Genomic DNA, 22910 nt, shown 5'->3' on the forward strand with positions numbered 1-22910 from the left:
TTGTACCCTACACACCTGCAGAGTTTCAGCCTCCTAGCTTTTTCCCTCTTGGAGAAAAACAACTTTCCACACATATTTTTTCTCTATGCAGAAACATGCTTGAAATGCATAGGGAAAGCTAAAAACAATAAACGGTCATTTGGAAACTGGCAGTTAAGCCAGAACCAGGATTGCCCTACCCCTTTGTAGGGTGGATTGTACCCTACACACCTGCAGAGTTTCAGCCTCCTAGCTTTTTCCCTCTTGGAGAAAAACAACTTTCCATAGGTATTTTTCTCTATGCAGAAATATGCTTGAAATGCAAAAAGAAAGCTAAAACAATAAACGGTCATACTGAAACTGCCAGTTAAGCCAGACCCAGGATTGCCCTACCCCTTTGTAGGGTGGATTGTACCCTACACACCTGCAGAGTTTCAGCCTCCTAGCTTTTTCCCTCTTGGAGAAAAACAACTTTCCATAGGTATTTTTCTCTATGCAGAAATATGCTTGAAATGCAAAAAGAAAGCTAAAACAATAAACGGTCATACTGAAACTGCCAGTTAAGCCAGACCCAGGATTGCCCTACCCCTTTGTAGGGTGGATTGTACCCTACACACCTGCAGAGTTTCAGCCTCCTAGCTTTTTCCCTCTTGGAGAAAAACAACTTTCCATAGGTATTTTTTCTCTATGCAGAAATATGCTTGAAATGCAAAAAGAAAGCTAAAACAATAAACGGTCATACTGAAACTGCCAGTTAAGCCAGACCCAGGATTGCCCTACCCCTTTGTAGGGTGGATTGTACCCTACACACCTGCAGAGTTTCAGCCTCCTAGCTTTTTCCCTCTTGGAGAAAAACAACTTTCCACACATATTTTTTCTCTATGCAGAAACATGCTTGAAATGCATAGGGAAAGCTAAAAACAATAAACGGTCATACTGAAACTGGCAGTTAAGCCAGAACCAGGATTGCCCTACCCCTTTGTAGGGTGGATTGTACCCTACACACCTGCAGAGTTTCAGCCTCCTAGCTTTTCCCTCTTGGAGAAAAACAACTTTCCATAGGTATTTTTTCTCTATGCAGAAACATGCTTGAAATGCATAGGGAAAGCTAAAAACAATAAACGGTCATACTGAGATTGGCAGTTGAGCCAGACCTAGGATTGCCCTACCCCTTTGTAGGGTGGATAGTACCCTACACACCTGAAAGTTTCAGCTTCCAAGCTTTGTCCCTCTTGGAGAAAAAGAAGTTTCCAGGGGTATTTTTCTCTATGCAGAAACATGCTTGAAATGCACAAAGAAAGCTAAAAACAGTAAACGGTCATACTGAAACTGGCCGTTAAGCCACAACCAGGATTGCCTTACCCCTTTGTAGGGTGGATAGCACCCTACACATCTGCAGTTTCAGGATGACCGTTTATTGTTTTTATCTTTCTTTTTGCATTTCAAGCATGTTTCTGCATAGAGAAAAAATACCCCCTGGAAACTTGTTTTTCTCCAAGAGGGAAAAAGCTAGGATGCTGAAACTTTGCAGCTGTGTAGGGTGCTATCCACCCTACAAAGTAGACTCACAAGGGTCACAGGATATGTTTTCTGGAGTTTGCACTAGTGAGGACCGGCTTGGACAAGCTGTGTGCTCTGATTGGAGCACCCTAGATGATTCCGAACCACCCTTACCTGATGGTTAGACCCTGCTTGGGCAGGGAGATGATACCGTTGCTTCAACCGGACCTCAGCGGGCTACCATTACAGACGTTCCCAGTCGACAGCCGTACGGAGGTCGCTCCATTTACTTCGCAGAGGGAGAGATGTCTGTTCCTAAGGGAGGAATACCGAGTCGCCAGCCCTCCTCCTACCGGCCCTTAGAGGGAGGACGTGAAGTCTCCTTGAAGAGAGGGGGAGACGGTCAACATTTACCAGACGCGGCACAAGATCGCCAGCCCAAGCAGAGGCGGTTTTTGGGGCCGCCACGGGAGGAGCCTCAAGAGAGAGCCTCTTCTCCACTGCTTGGTACTGATTCGCATGACGGACCAGGCCTTACTTATGCTGGGGCCACAGCTGCATCCCTCCCGGATCCAGCTCCTCCACAAAGGTTTCGTATAGTCCATAAGCCTTCCGTAAAGGTTCAGACGGCTACGGGAGCGCCCACTAGTAGAGCGGATATATGGCGCGATTTGTTGAAACCGCTCGGATTTCCGCTTCCTACCATTTGTGCGGTGTTACACTTTGGCAAAGAATCTGTTGGAGAGATATTCTTCGAATCTCAAATCATGGCACTTCGTTTCCAGTCCACGTTCCTAGCCAAGGGAGATGTTCCATCGGTGGCCAAGTACCGATTGATGAAGGTTAACGTCCACTTTCGTAGGAAGGTGTCCATACACTTTCGATCTATTCACCTAGACCCGGACCAAATCAAGAAATATCTGCAGAGGCATGTTGACGCAGTCCTTTCCTTGGAAAAGTCGGTAGACGATGCTGCAGGTGGCGTTTGGGATGGTGGCTGGGTCGCATTAGTTGATTTCCAATTAACGGAATCTGGCCCTGCTCATATACCGGGCGTGTGTTTCATCATGGGACATCGAGGTGTTCTGCGTTATGCGGGGCAACCGCGTACATGCTATTTTTGTGGCGACTTTAGTCATGTGGTCTCTGAATGCCCGGATAAAAAGTGTTCCAAGTGTGGCAAGCGGGATCACTTCGCCCGAGAATGCAGGGAATTCTGCATGATATGCTCCGGCCGGCATCATTCCTCCTCTTGTGATGCTCTCATGTCCCCTGATGTGCCTGAGGTGAGATCACCAGTGACAGTAGCAGATCCTGGCCCAGCGCAGCCTCCTCTCCGGCCTTTTACGGATGTGGATGATGTACCCTCGCCCCCTCCGCTTCCCATCTCAAGGAAAGTTGCTGAATTGGCCCTACAGGTGCCGGCTATGACAACTTACCCTCGTTGCCACTCCCGCAGCGGCCCTCGGAGCCCGTAACAGTGGAAGAACCCTTGATACAACTCACCGATGTGCCTGCAGAAGTAGATGACCAGGACGGCGGACCACCTTCCGACATTGTTGAGTTACCTTCCACTCCCCTCCCGGGGGATGCCGAAGTTGTTCTATTACCTATCCCCGCAGATGGTGACGATGACTCGGATGGTCCTGGCAGTTCCATCGATGACGGCCCATCATGGCAGAGAGTGGGAAAGAAAGATCGATCAGGTCGAGCCAAGCCTGCCAGGAAAACTCGTCCGTCGGGCAGAAAGAAAATGGGGAAACCTGCCACCCTAGATGATCATGGCTGACTTCATACTGACGACATGCAATGTCAATTCCATCTTTTCATTGCGGAAACGTGTACTGGTTATGGATTGGATTCTTACTCTGCAATTTTCAATGTTGTGTATTTTGGACACTGGTCTTTTAACCTCTGATCATCTCCTGCAGGTCTCCAACATGTGGGGGAGGCACCACGTTTGGTCGAAAGGGTTTCATGCTCATTCAGGAATCCTGGTGTTGTACGATTCCTCGGAGGTGCAGATAAGGGATGTTGTGCACATTATCCCAGGTCGGCTGCTGCTACTGGACGTTAAAGTGCAACATCAGTTTTTTCGGGTGATCGTGGTTTATGGATTACTGGATCTAGGTGACCGTTGTCGCATGTTTCAGCTCCTCTCCCCATTTTATTGATACCTTTCCCGATTTTGGTGGTTGGAGACTTCAACACGCATTTATTGGAAGGCTCTACAAGCAGCAGGCGAGATGTCCGGACGTGTTATCAGGTAATGGCGGCCGCTTCTTTGAAGTTAGCCCCGTCTCCTCCTTATACATTTCATAGAGGGGATCTTCGGACCTCCATAGATTTCTGTTGGCACTCACCGATTTTGTCATGTAAAGATATGACTTCTTCGTTGGTTTGCTTCACGGACCATGTAGCGTTGACTTATACTTTTGGCCAGGCCACACGGGTATCCCCGGGTCGTGGCTATTTCCGTATGGCTCCAGCCTTGCTTAAACTGGATTTGTGGAAGTGGGTCATGGATGACTTATGGCATGACCACAGTACATTATTGTCTTTGTACCCTACCTTGCAGGACTGGTGGATAGACTTGAAATCCAAAGTGCAGACGAGATATCAATGGTTATCTCGTCGGTACCATGCAGGACTTAAACACAGGACTTCCAATGTTTATGATGCTTACACTGTTGTATCCAATTCTGATGTTTCTACTGCATTGTTATATTTACGAGATTTGTATACACTTGCTTTGTCTAGGGTCACTACCCGCTTGCAACGGCTGGCGAGATCACTGGGTGGGAAAGCAGATTACTGTCTCCCCTATTTGAAGAAAGGGATGGTACGTAGCACTGCCTCCATGCGCTGTTTGAGGGATTCTCACGGTGTTTTACATAATACCAATGAAGATATGTTAGATATTGTTCATGCATATTTGCAGCAACAATTTGGTGACAAAGGTCCTTCCTCGTTGCGTTGGCGAAGGCCCCCTATGGCAGCAGCTTTGAGATCGCACATGGAGGCGGCTATTCAATTAACTGAACTCCAGGAGGCTTTGCAGCAGCTTACACGTAAGGACTCTGCCCCGGGTCCGGATGGCATTCCTTACGTTTTTTACTCCCTCTTGCCTCCGGCTTGTCTTGCTAAATTGCTGGCCCTTTTTAATGATTGGTTGATGCACGGCTTTGCAAATGGTGCCGCGTTGACAGCGGCTATACATTTTCTGTGGAAAAAGGGAGATCGCGCCTCTCTCTCCAACTGGCGCCCCATCGCGCTCTGTAATACCGATTACAAATTGTTTACTAAGGTATTGCAGTTGCGTCTCAGGAAGGTTTTGCCATTGCTAGTGGAAACTGGGGTATACGGTGTTCCAGGACGCCCGATTCCAGAGATCCTGCATGTGGTTAAGCAGCTTGTCTGCCATGTCCGCTGTCGCCCCTCTTCTCTTTTGGTCACTGCAGACATTGCTAAGGCGTTCGATAACGTTTCCCACTCCGCTTTAGATGAGTTGTTGCTCTCCTGTGGTTTTGGACAGCGATTTTGCAATTGCATCCGCTCGCTGCATCATTTTTCCTCTGTGACCCCGGTAGTCAATGGATGGATTGGCAGGCCCATTCCCATGCGATGTGGCATTAGACAGGGATGCCCATTGAGTGCCTTTTTGCTTGTCTTGGTAGTGAGTTCCGTTTTTACCCAATTCCGAGCACGTCTGGCTCTGGCCCCGAATTCCTTTAATTGTCTGGGGGTGTTGACCCCGCGGACTCTCTCCTACGCAGATGACATTGTTTACGTAGCGGAAAACATGACAGTCTTCCAGGAACAATTCTCCGCTGTGTTACTTCCGTTATTTTCATCTGTGGGTCTCACAATCAATTTGGCTAAATCGGCAGGCTTTGCTGTCTCCACCCCAGATGCCACTTCCGCTCAGGGATTACCGTTTAGCTCTGAGGGTGTTACCGTTTTGGGAGTTCCCTTTGGCACCGCACTGTCTGTGCGGGACAGGTGTCATCGATTGCTCCAGACCACACTGGCTCGCACACGCTTTTGGGCTACATTTCCGCTCACGTATGCAAAACGGGTGTACCTTTTGCATACCTTTTTGCTTACCAGGTTGCAATATGTTTTCATGGTTTACTTCTTTCCACTCGCCTGGATGTCTTTGCTCCTCCGACATTGGTTTACCTTCCTTTGGGGCTCACAATTGAACCCCATCAGAAGAGGGGTGGTTTTCTCCCCGGCTCACCGAGGGGGTTTGGGCTTGCATCACCCGGCCCTTTTCCTACATCTTCAGTATTTGCATTTTATTTGGTCGCACCTTCACAGTAGGGCTATATCCATGGTTGGAGCGTTGACTTATGCTGCCGATTTTTCCTTTTGGGATAAGCTCTTGCAGGGAAAGAGGACGAGAGGGATGGACTCACAGGAATTGCAGGACATACAATTAGTAGTGATGCGTTATCGTGTCTCCACACTCTCTGTTACCTCACCTCGGACGGTGTGGTACTCCTCCACATTGGATACCTACATCCGATTGGATGTTTTTTTTGGGTATTCACCAACGCAGATGCATGGACTCAGCGGCCGCCGTGCCCTGTATAGAAAGTTCCCGCAGTGGGCCGATTTGCTATGGAGGGCGTCCTTGAATAAATTGCCGGTGCGCGCCTCCCTGCCCTTTAGGACACTTCAAGAACAGATTTGTCATCGTCCAGGCTGCTCTGCCCCTGAGGACTCTTCCCATGTCTTCCTTTATTGCCCGAGGGCAGTTTCCTTCTGGGCGCAGGTGCAGACATGCTTCCGGGGCCATGCCTTGCTCCCATTGTCTATGAATAAGATATTGTATGGGGATTATGGTCGCCCCTGGGATATCAATGTTCAAAGAGCAGACTTTTTCTTGGTTTCCTGTCTCTATGTTTTATGGAGTGCCAGATGCTATGAAAATAGGACTTGTCTTATTTATCCTCTCACTGTTATGATAAAAAAGTTGAAGTTTTGGTTAACACGGCATGGTTATGCAGCTCTTATTGTTGGTTAAATGGAGTCTCTGACTCCTTGTCAACGCCCTCACGCTGGGTTGTTTTGTGTTTCTTCTTCCTTTGTTCCACCTTTTTTCCTTTAAATTTTCCTTTCCTGTAACTGCTGTAATCATGACTGAACATCTGCCTGTAACCCATTGATGTTCTAAACTTGTAATGTTATAGTGTGTTGTATGTTTATACTTTTGTATCGTTTTGATTTTCAATAAAAGTGGATTTAGCTTTCCCTATGCATTTCAAGCATGTTTCTGCATAGAGAAAAAATACCTATGGAAAGTTGTTTTTCTCCAAGAGGGAAAAAGCTAGGAGGCTGAAACTCTGCAGGTGTGTAGGGTACAATCCACCCTACAAAGGGGTAGGGCAATCCTGGTTCTGGCTTAACTGCCAGTTTCAGTATGACCGTTTATTGTTTTAGCTTTCCTATGCATTTCAAGCATGTTTCTGCATAGAGAAAAATACCTATGGAAAGTTGTTTTTCTCCAAGAGGGAAAAAGCTAGGAGGCTGAAACTCTGCAGGTGTGTAGGGTACAATCCACCCTACAAAGGGGTAGGGCAATCCTGGTTCTGGCTTAACTGCCAGTTTCAGTATGACCGTTTATTGTTTTTAGCTTTCCCTATGCATTTCAAGCATGTTTCTGCATAGAGAAAAATACCTATGGAAAGTTGTTTTTCTCCAAGAGGGAAAAAGCTAGGAGGCTGAAACTCTGCAGGTGTGTAGGGTACAATCCACCCTACAAAGGGGTAGGGCAATCCTGGTTCTGGCTTAACTGCCAGTTTCAGTATGACCGTTTATTGTTTTTAGCTTTCCTATGCATTTCAAGCATGTTTCTGCATAGAGAAAAATACCTATGGAAAGTTGTTTTTCTCCAAGAGGGAAAAAGCTAGGAGGCTGAAACTCTGCAGGTGTGTAGGGTACAATCCACCCTACAAAGGGGTAGGGCAATCCTGGTTCTGGCTTAACTGCCAGTTTCAGTATGACCGTTTATTGTTTTAGCTTTCCCTATGCATTTCAAGCACGTTTCTGCATAGAGAAAAATACCTATGGAAAGTTGTTTTTCTCCAAGAGGGAAAAAGCTAGGAGGCTGAAACTCTGCAGGTGTGTAGGGTACAATCCACCCTACAAAGGGGTAGGGCAATCCTGGTTCTGGCTTAACTGCCAGTTTCAGTATGACCGTTTATTGTTTTAGCTTTCCTATGCATTTCAAGCATGTTTCTGCATAGAGAAAAATACCTATGGAAAGTTGTTTTTCTCCAAGAGGGAAAAAGCTAGGAGGCTGAAACTCTGCAGGTGTGTAGGGTACAATCCACCCTACAAAGGGGTAGGGCAATCCTGGTTCTGGCTTAACTGCCAGTTTCAGTATGACCGTTTATTGTTTTAACTTTCCCTATGCATTTCAAGCATGTTTCTGCATAGTGAAAAATACCTATGGAAAGTTGTTTTTCTCCAAGAGGGAAAAAGCTAGGAGGCTGAAACTCTGCAGGTGTGTAGGGTACAATCCACCCTACAAAGGGGTAGGGCAATCCTGGTTCTGGCTTAACTGCCAGTTTCAGTATGACCGTTTATTGTTTTAGCTTTCCTATGCATTTCAAGCATGTTTCTGCATAGAGAAAAATACCTATGGAAAGTTGTTTTTCTCCAAGAGGGAAAAAGCTAGGAGGCTGAAACTCTGCAGGTGTGTAGGGTACAATCCACCCTACAAAGGGGTAGGGCAATCCTGGTTCTGGCTTAACTGCCAGTTTCAGTATGACCGTTTATTGTTTTAGCTTTCCCTATGCATTTCAAGCATGTTTCTGCATAGAGAAAAATACCTATGGAAAGTTGTTTTTCTCCAAGAGGGAAAAAGCTAGGAGGCTGAAACTCTGCAGGTGTGTAGGGTACAATCCACCCTACAAAGGGGTAGGGCAATCCTGGTTCTGGCTTAACTGCCAGTTTCAGTATGACCGTTTATTGTTTTAGCTTTCCCTATGCATTTCAAGCATGTTTCTGCATAGAGAAAAATACCTATGGAAAGTTGTTTTTCTCCAAGAGGGAAAAAGCTAGGAGGCTGAAACTCTGCAGGTGTGTAGGGTACAATCCACCCTACAAAGGGGTAGGGCAATCCTGGTTCTGGCTTAACTGCCAGTTTCAGTATGACCGTTTATTGTTTTAGCTTTCCCTATGCATTTCAAGCATGTTTCTGCATAGGGAAAAATACCTATGGAAAGTTGTTTTTCTCCAAGAGGGAAAAAGCTAGGAGGCTGAAACTCTGCAGGTGTGTAGGGTACAATCCACCCTACAAAGGGGTAGGGCAATCCTGGTTCTGGCTTAACTGCCAGTTTCAGTATGACCGTTTATTGTTTTAGCTTTTCCTATGCATTTCAAGCATGTTTCTGCATAGAGAAAAATACCTATGGAAAGTTGTTTTTCTCCAAGAGGGAAAAAGCTAGGAGGCTGAAACTCTGCAGGTGTGTAGGGTACAATCCACCCTACAAAGGGGTAGGGCAATCCTGGTTCTGGCTTAACTGCCAGTTTCAGTATGACCGTTTATTGTTTTAGCTTTCCCTATGCATTTCAAGCATGTTTCTGCATAGAGAAAAATACCTATGGAAAGTTGTTTTTCTCCAAGAGGGAAAAAGCTAGGAGGCTGAAACTCTGCAGGTGTGTAGGGTACAATCCACCCTACAAAGGGGTAGGGCAATCCTGGTTCTGGCTTAACTGCCAGTTTCAGTATGACCGTTTATTGTTTTAGCTTTCCCTATGCATTTCAAGCATGTTTCTGCATAGAGAAAAATACCTATGGAAAGTTGTTTTTCTCCAAGAGGGAAAAAGCTAGGAGGCTGAAACTCTGCAGGTGTGTAGGGTACAATCCACCCTACAAAGGGGTAGGGCAATCCTGGTTCTGGCTTAACTGCCAGTTTCAGTATGACCGTTTATTGTTTTTAGCTTTCCCTATGCATTTCAAGCATGTTTCTGCATAGAGAGAAATACCTATTGAAAGTTGTTTTTCTCCAAGAGGGAAAAAGCTAGGAGGCTGAAACTCTGCAGGTGTGTAGGGTACAATCCACCCTACAAAGGGGTAGGGCAATCCTGGTTCTGGCTTAACTGCCAGTTTCAGTATGACCGTTTATTGTTTTTAGCTTTCCTATGCATTTCAAGCATGTTTCTGCATAGAGAAAAATACCTATGGAAAGTTGTTTTTCTCCAAGAGGGAAAAAGCTAGGAGGCTGAAACTCTGCAGGTGTGTAGGGTACAATCCACCCTACAAAGGGGTAGGGCAATCCTGGTTCTGGCTTAACTGCCAGTTTCAGTATGACCGTTTATTGTTTTAGCTTTCCCTATGCATTTCAAGCATGTTTCTGCATACAGAAAAATACCTATGGAAAGTTGTTTTTCTCCAAGAGGGAAAAAGCTAGGAGGCTGAAACTCTGCAGGTGTGTAGGGTACAATCCACCCTACAAAGGGGTAGGGCAATCCTGGTTCTGGCTTAACTGCCAGTTTCAGTATGACCGTTTATTGTTTTAGCTTTCCCTATGCATTTCAAGCATGTTTCTGCATAGAGAAAAATACCTATGGAAAGTTGTTTTTCTCCAAGAGGGAAAAAGCTAGGAGGCTGAAACTCTGCAGGTGTGTAGGGTACAATCCACCCTACAAAGGGGTAGGGCAATCCTGGTTCTGGCTTAACTGCCAGTTTCAGTATGACCGTTTATTGTTTTTAGCTTTCCCTATGCATTTCAAGCATGTTTCTGCATAGAGAAAAATACCTATGGAAAGTTGTTTTTCTCCAAGAGGGAAAAAGCTAGGAGGCTGAAACTCTGCAGGTGTGTAGGGTACAATCCACCCTACAAAGGGGTAGGGCAATCCTGGTTCTGGCTTAACTGCCAGTTTCAGTATGACCGTTTATTGTTTTTAGCTTTCCCTATGCATTTCAAGCATGTTTCTGCATAGAGAAAAATACCTATGGAAAGTTGTTTTTCTCCAAGAGGGAAAAAGCTAGGAGGCTGAAACTCTGCAGGTGTGTAGGGTACAATCCACCCTACAAAGGGGTAGGGCAATCCTGGTTCTGGCTTAACTGCCAGTTTCAGTATGACCGTTTATTGTTTTAGCTTTCCTATGCATTTCAAGCATGTTTCTGCATAGAGAAAAAATACCTATGGAAAGTTGTTTTTCTCCAAGAGGGAAAAAGCTAGGAGGCTGAAACTCTGCAGGTGTGTAGGGTACAATCCACCCTACAAAGGGGTAGGGCAATCCTGGTTCTGGCTTAACTGCCAGTTTCAGTATGACCGTTTATTGTTTTAGCTTTCCCTATGCATTTCAAGCATGTTTCTGCATAGAGAAAAATACCTATGGAAAGTTGTTTTTCTCCAAGAGGGAAAAAGCTAGGAGGCTGAAACTCTGCAGGTGTGTAGGGTACAATCCACCCTACAAAGGGGTAGGGCAATCCTGGTTCTGGCTTAACTGCCAGTTTCAGTATGACCGTTTATTGTTTTAGCTTTCCCTATGCATTTCAAGCATGTTTCTGCATAGGGAAAAATACCTATGGAAAGTTGTTTTTCTCCAAGAGGGAAAAAGCTAGGAGGCTGAAACTCTGCAGGTGTGTAGGGTACAATCCACCCTACAAAGGGGTAGGGCAATCCTGGTTCTGGCTTAACTGCCAGTTTCAGTATGACCGTTTATTGTTTTAGCTTTCCCTATGCATTTCAAGCATGTTTCTGCATAGAGAATAATACCTATGGAAAGTTGTTTTTCTCCAAGAGGGAAAAAGCTAGGAGGCTGAAACTCTGCAGGTGTGTAGGGTACAATCCACCCTACAAAGGGGTAGGGCAATCCTGGTTCTGGCTTAACTGCCAGTTTCAGTATGACCGTTTATTGTTTTAGCTTTCCCTATGCATTTCAAGCATGTTTCTGCATAGAGAAAAATACCTATGGAAAGTTGTTTTTCTCCAAGAGGGAAAAAGCTAGGAGGCTGAAACTCTGCAGGTGTGTAGGGTACAATCCACCCTACAAAGGGGTAGGGCAATCCTGGTTCTGGCTTAACTGCCAGTTTCAGTATGACCGTTTATTGTTTTAGCTTTCCCTATGCATTTCAAGCATGTTTCTGCATAGAGAAAAATACCTATGGAAAGTTGTTTTTCTCCAAGAGGGAAAAAGCTAGGAGGCTGAAACTCTGCAGGTGTGTAGGGTACAATCCACCCTACAAAGGGGTAGGGCAATCCTGGTTCTGGCTTAACTGCCAGTTTCAGTATGACCGTTTATTGTTTTAGGTTTCCCTATGCATTTCAAGCATGTTTCTGCATAGAGAAAAATACCTATGGAAAGTTGTTTTTCTCCAAGAGGGAAAAAGCTAGGAGGCTGAAACTCTGCAGGTGTGTAGGGTACAATCCACCCTACAAAGGGGTAGGGCAATCCTGGTTCTGGCTTAACTGCCAGTTTCAGTATGACCGTTTATTGTTTTAGCTTTCCCTATGCATTTCAAGCATGTTTCTGCATAGAGAAAAATACCTATGGAAAGTTGTTTTTCTCCAAGAGGGAAAAAGCTAGGAGGCTGAAACTCTGCAGGTGTGTAGGGTACAATCCACCCTACAAAGGGGTAGGGCAATCCTGGTTCTGGCTTAACTGCCAGTTTCAGTATGACCGTTTATTGTTTTAGCTTTCCCTATGCATTTCAAGCATGTTTCTGCATAGTGAAAAATACCTATGGAAAGTTGTTTTTCTCCAAGAGGGAAAAAGCTAGGAGGCTGAAACTCTGCAGGTGTGTAGGGTACAATCCACCCTACAAAGGGGTAGGGCAATCCTGGTTCTGGCTTAACTGCCAGTTTCAGTATGACCGTTTATTGTTTTAGCTTTCCTATGCATTTCAAGCATGTTTCTGCATAGAGAAAAATACCTATGGAAAGTTGTTTTTCTCCAAGAGGGAAAAAGCTAGGAGGCTGAAACTCTGCAGGTGTGTAGGGTACAATCCACCCTACAAAGGGGTAGGGCAATCCTGGTTCTGGCTTAACTGCCAGTTTCAGTATGACCGTTTATTGTTTTAGCTTTCCTATGCATTTCAAGCATGTTTCTGCATAGAGAAAAATACCTATGGAAAGTTGTTTTTCTCCAAGAGGGAAAAAGCTAGGAGGCTGAAACTCTGCAGGTGTGTAGGGTACAATCCACCCTACAAAGGGGTAGGGCAATCCTGGTTCTGGCTTAACTGCCAGTTTCAGTATGACCGTTTATTGTTTTAGCTTTCCTATGCATTTCAAGCATGTTTCTGCATAGAGAAAAATACCTATGGAAAGTTGTTTTTCTCCAAGAGGGAAAAAGCTAGGAGGCTGAAACTCTGCAGGTGTGTAGGGTACAATCCACCCTACAAAGGGGTAGGGCAATCCTGGTTCTGGCTTAACTGCCAGTTTCAGTATGACCGTTTATTGTTTTAGCTTTCCTATGCATTTTGAGCATGTTTCTGCATAGAGAAAAATACCTATGGAAAGTTGTTTTTCTCCAAGAGGGAAAAAGCTAGGAGGCTGAAACTCTGCAGGTGTGTAGGGTACAATCCACCCTACAAAGGGGTAGGGCAATCCTGGTTCTGGCTTAACTGCCAGTTTCAGTATGACCGTTTATTGTTTTTAGCTTTCCCTATGCATTTCAAGCATGTTTCTGCATAGAGAAAAATACCTATGGAAAGTTGTTTTTCTCCAAGAGGGAAAAAGCTAGGAGGCTGAAACTCTGCAGGTGTGTAGGGTACAATCCACCCTACAAAGGGGTAGGGCAATCCTGGTTCTGGCTTAACTGCCAGTTTCAGTATGACCGTTTATTTTTTTAGCTTTCCCTATGCATTTCAAGCATGTTACTGCATAGAGAAAAATACCTATGGAAAGTTGTTTTTCTCCAAGAGGAAAAAGCTAGGAGGCTGAAACTCTGCAGGTGTGTAGGGTACAATCCACCCTACAAAGGGGTAGGGCAATCCTGGTTCTGGCTTAACTGCCAGTTTCAGTATGACCGTTTATTGTTTTTAGCTTTCCTATGCATTTCAAGCATGTTTCTGCATAGAGAAAAATACCTATGGAAAGTTGTTTTTCTCCAAGAGGGAAAAAGCTAGGAGGCTGAAACTCTGCAGGTGTGTAGGGTACAATCCACCCTACAAAGGGGTAGGGCAATCCTGGTTCTGGCTTAACTGCCAGTTTCAGTATGACCGTTTATTGTTTTTAGCTTTCCCTATGCATTTCAAGCATGTTTCTGCATAGAGAAAAATACCTATGGAAAGTTGTTTTTCTCCAAGAGGGAAAAAGCTAGGAGGCTGAAACTCTGCAGGTGTGTAGGGTACAATCCACCCTACAAAGGGGTAGGGCAATCCTGGTTCTGGCTTAACTGCCAGTTTCAGTATGACCGTTTATTGTTTTAGCTTTCCCTATGCATTTCAAGCATGTTTCTGCATAGAGAAAAATACCTATGGAAAGTTGTTTTTCTCCAAGAGGGAAAAAGCTAGGAGGCTGAAACTCTGCAGGTGTGTAGGGTACAATCCACCCTACAAAGGGGTAGGGCAATCCTGGTTCTGGCTTAACTGCCAGTTTCAGTATGACCGTTTATTTTTTTAGCTTTCCCTATGCATTTCAAGCATGTTTCTGCATAGAGAAAACTACCTATGGAAAGTTGTTTTTCTCCAAGAGGGAAAAAGCTAGGAGGCTGAAACTCTGCAGGTGTGTAGGGTACAATCCACCCTACAAAGGGGTAGGGCAATCCTGGTTCTGGCTTAACTGCCAGTTTCAGTATGACCGTTTATTGTTTTAGCTTTCCTATGCATTTCAAGCATGTTTCTGCATAGAGAAAAATACCTATGGAAAGTTGTTTTTCTCCAAGAGGGAAAAAGCTAGGAGGCTGAAACTCTGCAGGTGTGTAGGGTACAATCCACCCTACAAAGGGGTAGGGCAATCCTGGTTCTGGCTTAACTGCCAGTTTCAGTATGACCGTTTATTGTTTTAGCTTTCACTATGCATTTCAAGCATGTTTCTGCATAGAGAAAAATACCTATGGAAAGTTGTTTTTCTCCAAGAGGGAAAAAGCTAGGAGGCTGAAACTCTGCAGGTGTGTAGGGTACAATCCACCCTACAAAGGGGTAGGGCAATCCTGGTTCTGGCTTAACTGCCAGTTTCAGTATGACCGTTTATTGTTTTAGCTTTCCCTATGCATTTCAAGCATGTTTCTGCATAGAGAAAAATACCTATGGAAAGTTGTTTTTCTCCAAGAGGGAAAAAGCTAGGAGGCTGAAACTCTGCAGGTGTGTAGGGTACAATCCACCCTACAAAGGGGTAGGGCAATCCTGGTTCTGGCTTAACTGCCAGTTTCAGTATGACCGTTTATTGTTTTAGCTTTCCCTATGCATTTCAAGCATGTTTCTGCATAGGGAAAAATACCTATGGAAAGTTGTTTTTCTCCAAGAGGGAAAAAGCTAGGAGGCTGAAACTCTGCAGGTGTGTAGGGTACAATCCACCCTACAAAGGGGTAGGGCAATCCTGGTTCTGGCTTAACTGCCAGTTTCAGTATGACCGTTTATTGTTTTAGCTTTCCCTATGCATTTCAAGCATGTTTTTGCATAGAGAAAAATACCTATGGAAAGTTGTTTTTCTCCAAGAGGGAAAAAGCTAGGAGGCTGAAACTCTGCAGGTGTGTAGGGTACAATCCACCCTACAAAGGGGTAGGGCAATCCTGGTTCTGGCTTAACTGCCAGTTTCAGTATGACCGTTTATTGTTTTAGCTTTCCCTATGCATTTCAAGCATGTTTCTGCATAGAGAAAAATACCTATGGAAAGTTGTTTTTCTCCAAGAGGGAAAAAGCTAGGAGGCTGAAACTCTGCAGGTGTGTAGGGTACAATCCACCCTACAAAGGGGTAGGGCAATCCTGGTTCTGGCTTAACTGCCAGTTTCAGTATGACCGTTTATTGTTTTAGCTTTCCTATGCATTTCAAGCATGTTTCTGCTTAGAGAAAAATACCTATGGAAAGTTGTTTTTCTCCAAGAGGGAAAAAGCTAGGAGGCTGAAACTCTGCAGGTGTGTAGGGTACAATCCACCCTACAAAGGGGTAGGGCAATCCTGGTTCTGGCTTAACTGCCAGTTTCAGTATGACCGTTTATTGTTTTAGCTTTCCCTATGCATTTCAAGCATGTTTCTGCATAGGGAAAAATACCTATGGAAAGTTGTTTTTCTCCAAGAGGGAAAAAGCTAGGAGGCTGAAACTCTGCAGGTGTGTAGGGTACAATCCACCCTACAAAGGGGTAGGGCAATCCTGGTTCTGGCTTAACTGCCAGTTTCAGTATGACCGTTTATTGTTTTAGCTTTCCCTATGCATTTCAAGCATGTTTCTGCATAGAGAAAAAATACCTATGGAAAGTTGTTTTTCTCCAAGAGGGAAAAAGCTAGGAGGCTGAAACTCTGCAGGTGTGTAGGGTACAATCCACCCTACAAAGGGGTAGGGCAATCCTGGTTCTGGCTTAACTGCCAGTTTCAGTATGACCGTTTATTGTTTTAGTTTTCCCTATGCATTTCAAGCATGTTTCTGCATAGAGAAAAATACCTATGGAAAGTTGTTTTTCTCCAAGAGGGAAAAAGCTAGGAGGCTGAAACTCTGCAGGTGTGTAGGGTACAATCCACCCTACAAAGGGGTAGGGCAATCCTGGTTCTGGCTTAACTGCCAGTTTCAGTATGACCGTTTATTGTTTTTAGCTTTCCCTATGCATTTCAAGCATGTTTCTGCATAGAGAAAAATACCTATGGAAAGTTGTTTTTCTCCAAGAGGGAAAAAGCTAGGAGGCTGAAACTCTGCAGGTGTGTAGGGTACAATCCACCCTACAAAGGGGTAGGGCAATCCTGGTTCTGGCTTAACTGCCAGTTTCAGTATGACCGTTTATTGTTATTGAGCTTTCCTATGCATTTCAAGCATGTTTATGCATAGAGAAAAATACCTATGGAAAGTTGTTTTTCTCCAAGAGGGAAAAAGCTAGGAGGCTGAAACTCTGCAGGTGTGTAGGGTACAATCCACCCTACAAAGGGGTAGGGCAATCCTGGTTCTGGCTTAACTGCCAGTTTCAGTATGACCGTTTATTGTTTTAGCTTTCCCTATGCATTTCAAGCATGTTTCTGCATAGGGAAAAATACCTATGGAAAGTTGTTTTTCTCCAAGAGGGAAAAAGCTAGGAGGCTGAAACTCTGCAGGTGTGTAGGGTACAATCCACCCTACAAAGGGGTAGGGCAATCCTGGTTCTGGCTTAACTGCCAGTTTCAGTATGACCGTTTATTGTTTTAGCTTTCCCTATGCATTTCAAGCATGTTTCTGCATAGAGAAAAATACCTATGGAAAGTTGTTTTTCTCCAAGAGGGAAAAAGCTAGGAGGCTGAAACTCTGCAGGTGTGTAGGGTACAATCCACCCTACAAAGGGGTAGGGCAATCCTGGTTCTGGCTTAACTGCCAGTTTCAGTATGACCGTTTATTGTTTTTAGCTTTCCCTATGCATTTCAAGCATGTTTCTGCATAGAGAAAAATACCTATGGAAAGTTGTTTTTCTCCAAGAGGGAAAAAGCTAGGAGGCTGAAACTCTGCAGGTGTGTAGGGTACAATCCACCCTACAAAGGGGTAGGGCAATCCTGGTTCTGGCTTAACTGCCAGTTTCAGTATGACCGTTTATTGTTTTAGCTTTCCTATGCATTTCAAGCATGTTTCTGCATAGAGAAAAAATACCTATGGAAAGTTGTTTTTCTCCAAGAGGGAAAAAGCTAGGAGGCTGAAACTCTGCAGGTGTGTAGGGTACAATCCACCCTACAAAGGGGTAGGGCAATCCTGGTTCTGGCTTAACTGCCAGTTTCAGTATGACCGTTTATTGTTTTAGCTTTCCCTATGCATTTCAAGCATGTTTCTGCATAGAGAAAAATACCTATGGAAAGTTGTTTTTCTCCAAGAGGGAAAAAGCTAGGAGGCTGAAACTCTGCAGGTGTGTAGGGTACAATCCACCCTACAAAGGGGTAGGGCAATCCTGGTTCTGGCTTAACTGCCAGTTTCAGTATGACCGTTTATTGTTTTAGCTTTCCCTATCCATTTCAAGCATGTTTCTGCATAGAGAAAAATACCTATGGAAAGTTGTTTTTCTCCAAGAGGGAAAAAGCTAGGAGGCTGAAACTCTGCAGGTGTGTAGGGTACAATCCACCCTACAAAGGGGTAGGGCAATCCTGGTTCTGGCTTAACTGCCAGTTTCAGTATGACCGTTTATTGTTTTAGCTTTCCCTATGCATTTCAAGCATGTTTCTGCATAGAGAAAAATACCTATGGAAAGTTGTTTTTCTCCAAGAGGGAAAAAGCTAGGAGGCTGAAACTCTGCAGGTGTGTAGGGTACAATCCACCCTACAAAGGGGTAGGGCAATCCTGGTTCTGGCTTAACTGCCAGTTTCAGTATGACCGTTTATTGTTTTAGCTTTCCCTATGCATTTCAAGCATGTTTCTGCATAGAGAAAAATACCTATGGAAAGTTGTTTTTCTCCAAGAGGGAAAAAGCTAGGAGGCTGAAACTCTGCAGGTGTGTAGGGTACAATCCACCCTACAAAGGGGTAGGGCAATCCTGGTTCTGGCTTAACTGCCAGTTTCAGTATGACCGTTTATTGTTTTGAGCTTTCCTATGCATTTTGAGCATGTTTCTGCATAGAGAAAAATACCTATGGAAAGTTGTTTTTCTCCAAGAGGGAAAAAGCTAGGAGGCTGAAACTCTGCAGGTGTGTAGGGTACAATCCACCCTACAAAGGGGTAGGGCAATCCTGGTTCTGGCTTAACTGCCAGTTTCAGTATGACCGTTTATTGTTTTTAGCTTTCCTATGCATTTCAAGCATGTTTCTGCATAGAGAAAAATACCTATGGAAAGTTGTTTTTCTCCAAGAGGGAAAAAGCTAGGAGGCTGAAACTCTGCAGGTGTGTAGGGTACAATCCACCCTACAAAGGGGTAGGGCAATCCTGGTTCTGGCTTAACTGCCAGTTTCAGTATGACCGTTTATTGTTTTTAGCTTTCCCTATGCATTTCAAGCATGTTTCTGCATAGAGAAAAAATACCTATGGAAAGTTGTTTTTCTCCAAGAGGGAAAAAGCTAGGAGGCTGAAACTCTGCAGGTGTGTAGGGTACAATCCACCCTACAAAGGGGTAGGGCAATCCTGGTTCTGGCTTAACTGCCAGTTTCAGTATGACCGTTTATTGTTTTAGCTTTCCCTATGCATTTCAAGCATGTTTCTGCATAGAGAAAAATACCTATGGAAAGTTGTTTTTCTCCAAGAGGGAAAAAGCTAGGAGGCTGAAACTCTGCAGGTGTGTAGGGTACAATCCACCCTACAAAGGGGTAGGGCAATCCTGGTTCTGGCTTAACTGCCAGTGTCAGTATGACCGTTTATTGTTTTTAGCTTTCCTATGCATTTTGAGCATGTTTCTGCATAGAGAAAAATACCTATGGAAACTTGATTTTCTCCAAGAGGGAAAAAGCTAGGAGGCTGAAACTCTGCAGGTGTGTAGGGTACAATCCACCCTACAAAGGGGTAGGGCAATCCTGGTTCTGGCTTAACTGCCAGTTTCAGTATGACCGTTTATTGTTTTTAGCTTTCCCTATGCATTTCAAGCATGTTTCTGCATAGAGAAAAATACCTATGGAAAGTTGTTTTTCTCCAAGAGGGAAAAAGCTAGGAGGCTGAAACTCTGCAGGTGTGTAGGGTACAATCCACCCTACAAAGGGGTAGGGCAATCCTGGTTCTGGCTTAACTGCCAGTTTCCAAATGACCGTTTATTGTTTTTAGCTTTCCCTATGCATTTCAAGCATGTTTTTGCATAGAGAAAAATACCTATGGAAACTTGATTTTCTCCAAGAGGGAAAAAGCTAGGAGGCTGAAACTCTGCAGGTGTGTAGGGTACAATCCACCCTACAAAGGGGTAGGGCAATCCTGGTTCTGGCTTAACTGCCAGTTTCAGTATGACCGTTTATTGTTTTTAGCTTTCCCTATGCATTTTGAGCATGTTTCTGCATAGAGAAAAATACCTATGGAAAGTTGTTTTTCTCCAAGAGGGAAAAAGCTAGGAGGCTGAAACTCTGCAGGTGTGTAGGGTACAATCCACCCTACAAAGGGGTAGGGCAATCCTGGTTCTGGCTTAACTGCCAGTTTCAGTATGACCGTTTATTGTTTTAGCTTTCCTATGCATTTCAAGCATGTTTCTGCATAGGGCAAAATACCTATGGAAAGTTGTTTTTCTCCAAGAGGGAAAAAGCTAGGAGGCTGAAACTCTGCAGGTGTGTAGGGTACAATCCACCCTACAAAGGGGTAGGGCAATCCTGGTTCTGGCTTAACTGCCAGTTTCAGTATGACCGTTTATTGTTTTAGCTTTCCCTATGCATTTCAAGCATGTTTCTGCATAGAGAAAAATACCTATGGAAAGTTGTTTTTCTCCAAGAGGGAAAAAGCTAGGAGGCTGAAACTCTGCAGGTGTGTAGGGTACAATCCACCCTACAAAGGGGTAGGGCAATCCTGGTTCTGGCTTAACTGCCAGTTTCAGTATGACCGTTTATTGTTTTAGCTTTCCCTATGCATTTCAAGCATGTTTCTGCATAGAGAAAAATACCTATGGAAAGTTGTTTTTCTCCAAGAGGGAAAAAGCTAGGAGGCTGAAACTCTGCAGGTGTGTAGGGTACAATCCACCCTACAAAGGGGTAGGGCAATCCTGGTTCTGGCTTAACTGCCAGTTTCAGTATGACCGTTTATTGTTTTAGCTTTCCCTATGCATTTCAAGCATGTTTCTGCATAGAGAATAATACCTATGGAAAGTTGTTTTTCTCCAAGAGGGAAAAAGCTAGGAGGCTGAAACTCTGCAGGTGTGTAGGGTACAATCCACCCTACAAAGGGGTAGGGCAATCCTGGTTCTGGCTTAACTGCCAGTTTCAGTATGACCGTTTATTGTTTTAGCTTTCCCTATGCATTTCAAGCATGTTTCTGCATAGAGAAAAATACCTATGGAAAGTTGTTTTTCTCCAAGAGGGAAAAAGCTAGGAGGCTGAAACTCTGCAGGTGTGTAGGGTACAATCCACCCTACAAAGGGGTAGGGCAATCCTGGTTCTGGCTTAACTGCCAGTTTCAGTATGACCGTTTATTGTTTTAGCTTTCCCTATGCATTTCAAGCATGTTTCTGCATAGGGAAAAATACCTATGGAAAGTTGTTTTTCTCCAAGAGGGAAAAAGCTAGGAGGCTGAAACTCTGCAGGTGTGTAGGGTACAATCCACCCTACAAAGGGGTAGGGCAATCCTGGTTCTGGCTTAACTGCCAGTTTCAGTATGACCGTTTATTGTTTTAGCTTTCCCTATGCATTTCAAGCATGTTTCTGCATAGAGAAAAATACCTATGGAAAGTTGTTTTTCTCCAAGAGGGAAAAAGCTAGGAGGCTGAAACTCTGCAGGTGTGTAGGGTACAATCCACCCTACAAAGGGGTAGGGCAATCCTGGTTCTGGCTTAACTGCCAGTTTCAGTATGACCGTTTATTGTTTTAGCTTTCCCTATACATTTCAAGCATGTTTCTGCTTAGGGAAAATACCTATGGAAAGTTGTTTTTCTCCAAGAGGGAAAAAGCTAGGAGGCTGAAACTCTGCAGGTGTGTAGGGTACAATCCACCCTACAAAGGGGTAGGGCAATCCTGGTTCTGGCTTAACTGCCAGTTTCAGTATGACCGTTTATTGTTTTAGCTTTCCCTATGCATTTCAAGCATGTTTCTGCATAGGGAAAAATACCTATGGAAAGTTGTTTTTCTCCAAGAGGGAAAAAGCTAGGAGGCTGAAACTCTGCAGGTGTGTAGGGTACAATCCACCCTACAAAGGGGTAGGGCAATCCTGGTTCTGGCTTAACTGCCAGTTTCAGTATGACCGTTTATTGTTTTAGCTTTCCCTATGCATTTCAAGCATGTTTTTGCATAGAGAAAAATACCTATGGAAAGTTGTTTTTCTCCAAGAGGGAAAAAGCTAGGAGGCTGAAACTCTGCAGGTGTGTAGGGTACAATCCACCCTACAAAGGGGTAGGGCAATCCTGGTTCTGGCTTAACTGCCAGTTTCAGTATGACCGTTTATTGTTTTAGCTTTCCCTATGCATTTCAAGCATGTTTCTGCATTGAGAAAAATACCTATGGAAAGTTGTTTTTCTCCAAGAGGGAAAAAGCTAGGAGGCTGAAACTCTGCAGGTGTGTAGGGTACAATCCACCCTACAAAGGGGTAGGGCAATCCTGGTTCTGGCTTAACTGCCAGTTTCAGTATGACCGTTTATTGTTTTTAGCTTTCCCTATGCATTTCAAGCATGTTTCTGCATAGAGAAAAATACCTATGGAAAGTTGTTTTTCTCCAAGAGGGAAAAAGCTAGGAGGCTGAAACTCTGCAGGTGTGTAGGGTACAATCCACCCTACAAAGGGGTAGGGCAATCCTGGTTCTGGCTTAACTGCCAGTTTCAGTATGACCGTTTATTGTTTTAGCTTTCCCTATGCATTTCAAGCATGTTTCTGCATAGAGAAAAATACCTATGGAAAGTTGTTTTTCTCCAAGAGGGAAAAAGCTAGGAGGCTGAAACTCTGCAGGTGTGTAGGGTACAATCCACCCTACAAAGGGGTAGGGCAATCCTGGTTCTGGCTTAACTGCCAGTTTCAGTATGACCGTTTATTGTTTTAGCTTTCCCTATGCATTTCAAGCATGTTTCTGCATAGAGAAAAATACCTATGGAAAGTTGTTTTTCTCCAAGAGGGAAAAAGCTAGGAGGCTGAAACTCTGCAGGTGTGTAGGGTACAATCCACCCTACAAAGGGGTAGGGCAATCCTGGTTCTGGCTTAACTGCCAGTTTCAGTATGACCGTTTATTGTTTTAGCTTTCCCTATGCATTTCAAGCATGTTTCTGCATAGAGAAAAAATACCTATGGAAAGTTGTTTTTCTCCAAGAGGGAAAAAGCTAGGAGGCTGAAACTCTGCAGGTGTGTAGGGTACAATCCACCCTACAAAGGGGTAGGGCAATCCTGGTTCTGGCTTAACTGCCAGTTTCAGTATGACCGTTTATTGTTTTAGCTTTCCCTATGCATTTCAAGCATGTTTCTGCATAGGGAAAAATACCTATGGAAAGTTGTTTTTCTCCAAGAGGGAAAAAGCTAGGAGGCTGAAACTCTGCAGGTGTGTAGGGTACAATCCACCCTACAAAGGGGTAGGGCAATCCTGGTTCTGGCTTAACTGCCAGTTTCAGTATGACCGTTTATTGTTTTAGCTTTCCCTATGCATTTCAAGCATGTTTCTGCATAGAGAAAAATACCTATGGAAAGTTGTTTTTCTCCAAGAGGGAAAAAGCTAGGAGGCTGAAACTCTGCAGGTGTGTAGGGTACAATCCACCCTACAAAGGGGTAGGGCAATCCTGGTTCT

The 22910-nt window shown here is 44.4% G+C and overlaps 1 protein-coding gene across 1 annotated transcript; it reads left to right on the forward strand.

The window, feature by feature from the left end:
• The first annotated feature begins 1784 nt into the window (after nucleotides 1-1784).
• LOC122806195 (zinc finger CCHC domain-containing protein 3-like) lies at nucleotides 1785-2957 on the forward strand. The gene has a single exon (XM_044076426.1). The coding sequence runs from the start codon at nucleotides 1785-1787 to the stop codon at nucleotides 2955-2957; it is 1173 nt and encodes a 390-aa protein (XP_043932361.1).
• Nucleotides 2958-22910: the final 19953 nt, after the last annotated feature.

Source organism: Protopterus annectens, chromosome 7.part0 (assembly GCF_019279795.1).
Source record: "Protopterus annectens isolate FY-2018-M chromosome 7.part0, PAN1.0, whole genome shotgun sequence".
NCBI lineage: Eukaryota > Metazoa > Chordata > Ceratodontiformes > Protopteridae > Protopterus > Protopterus annectens.

Coding starts and splice junctions, on each gene's coding strand:
- LOC122806195 (XM_044076426.1), top strand. CDS start 1,785: ATGTCTGTTCCTAAGGGAGGAATACCGAGTCGCCAGCCCTCCTCCTAC.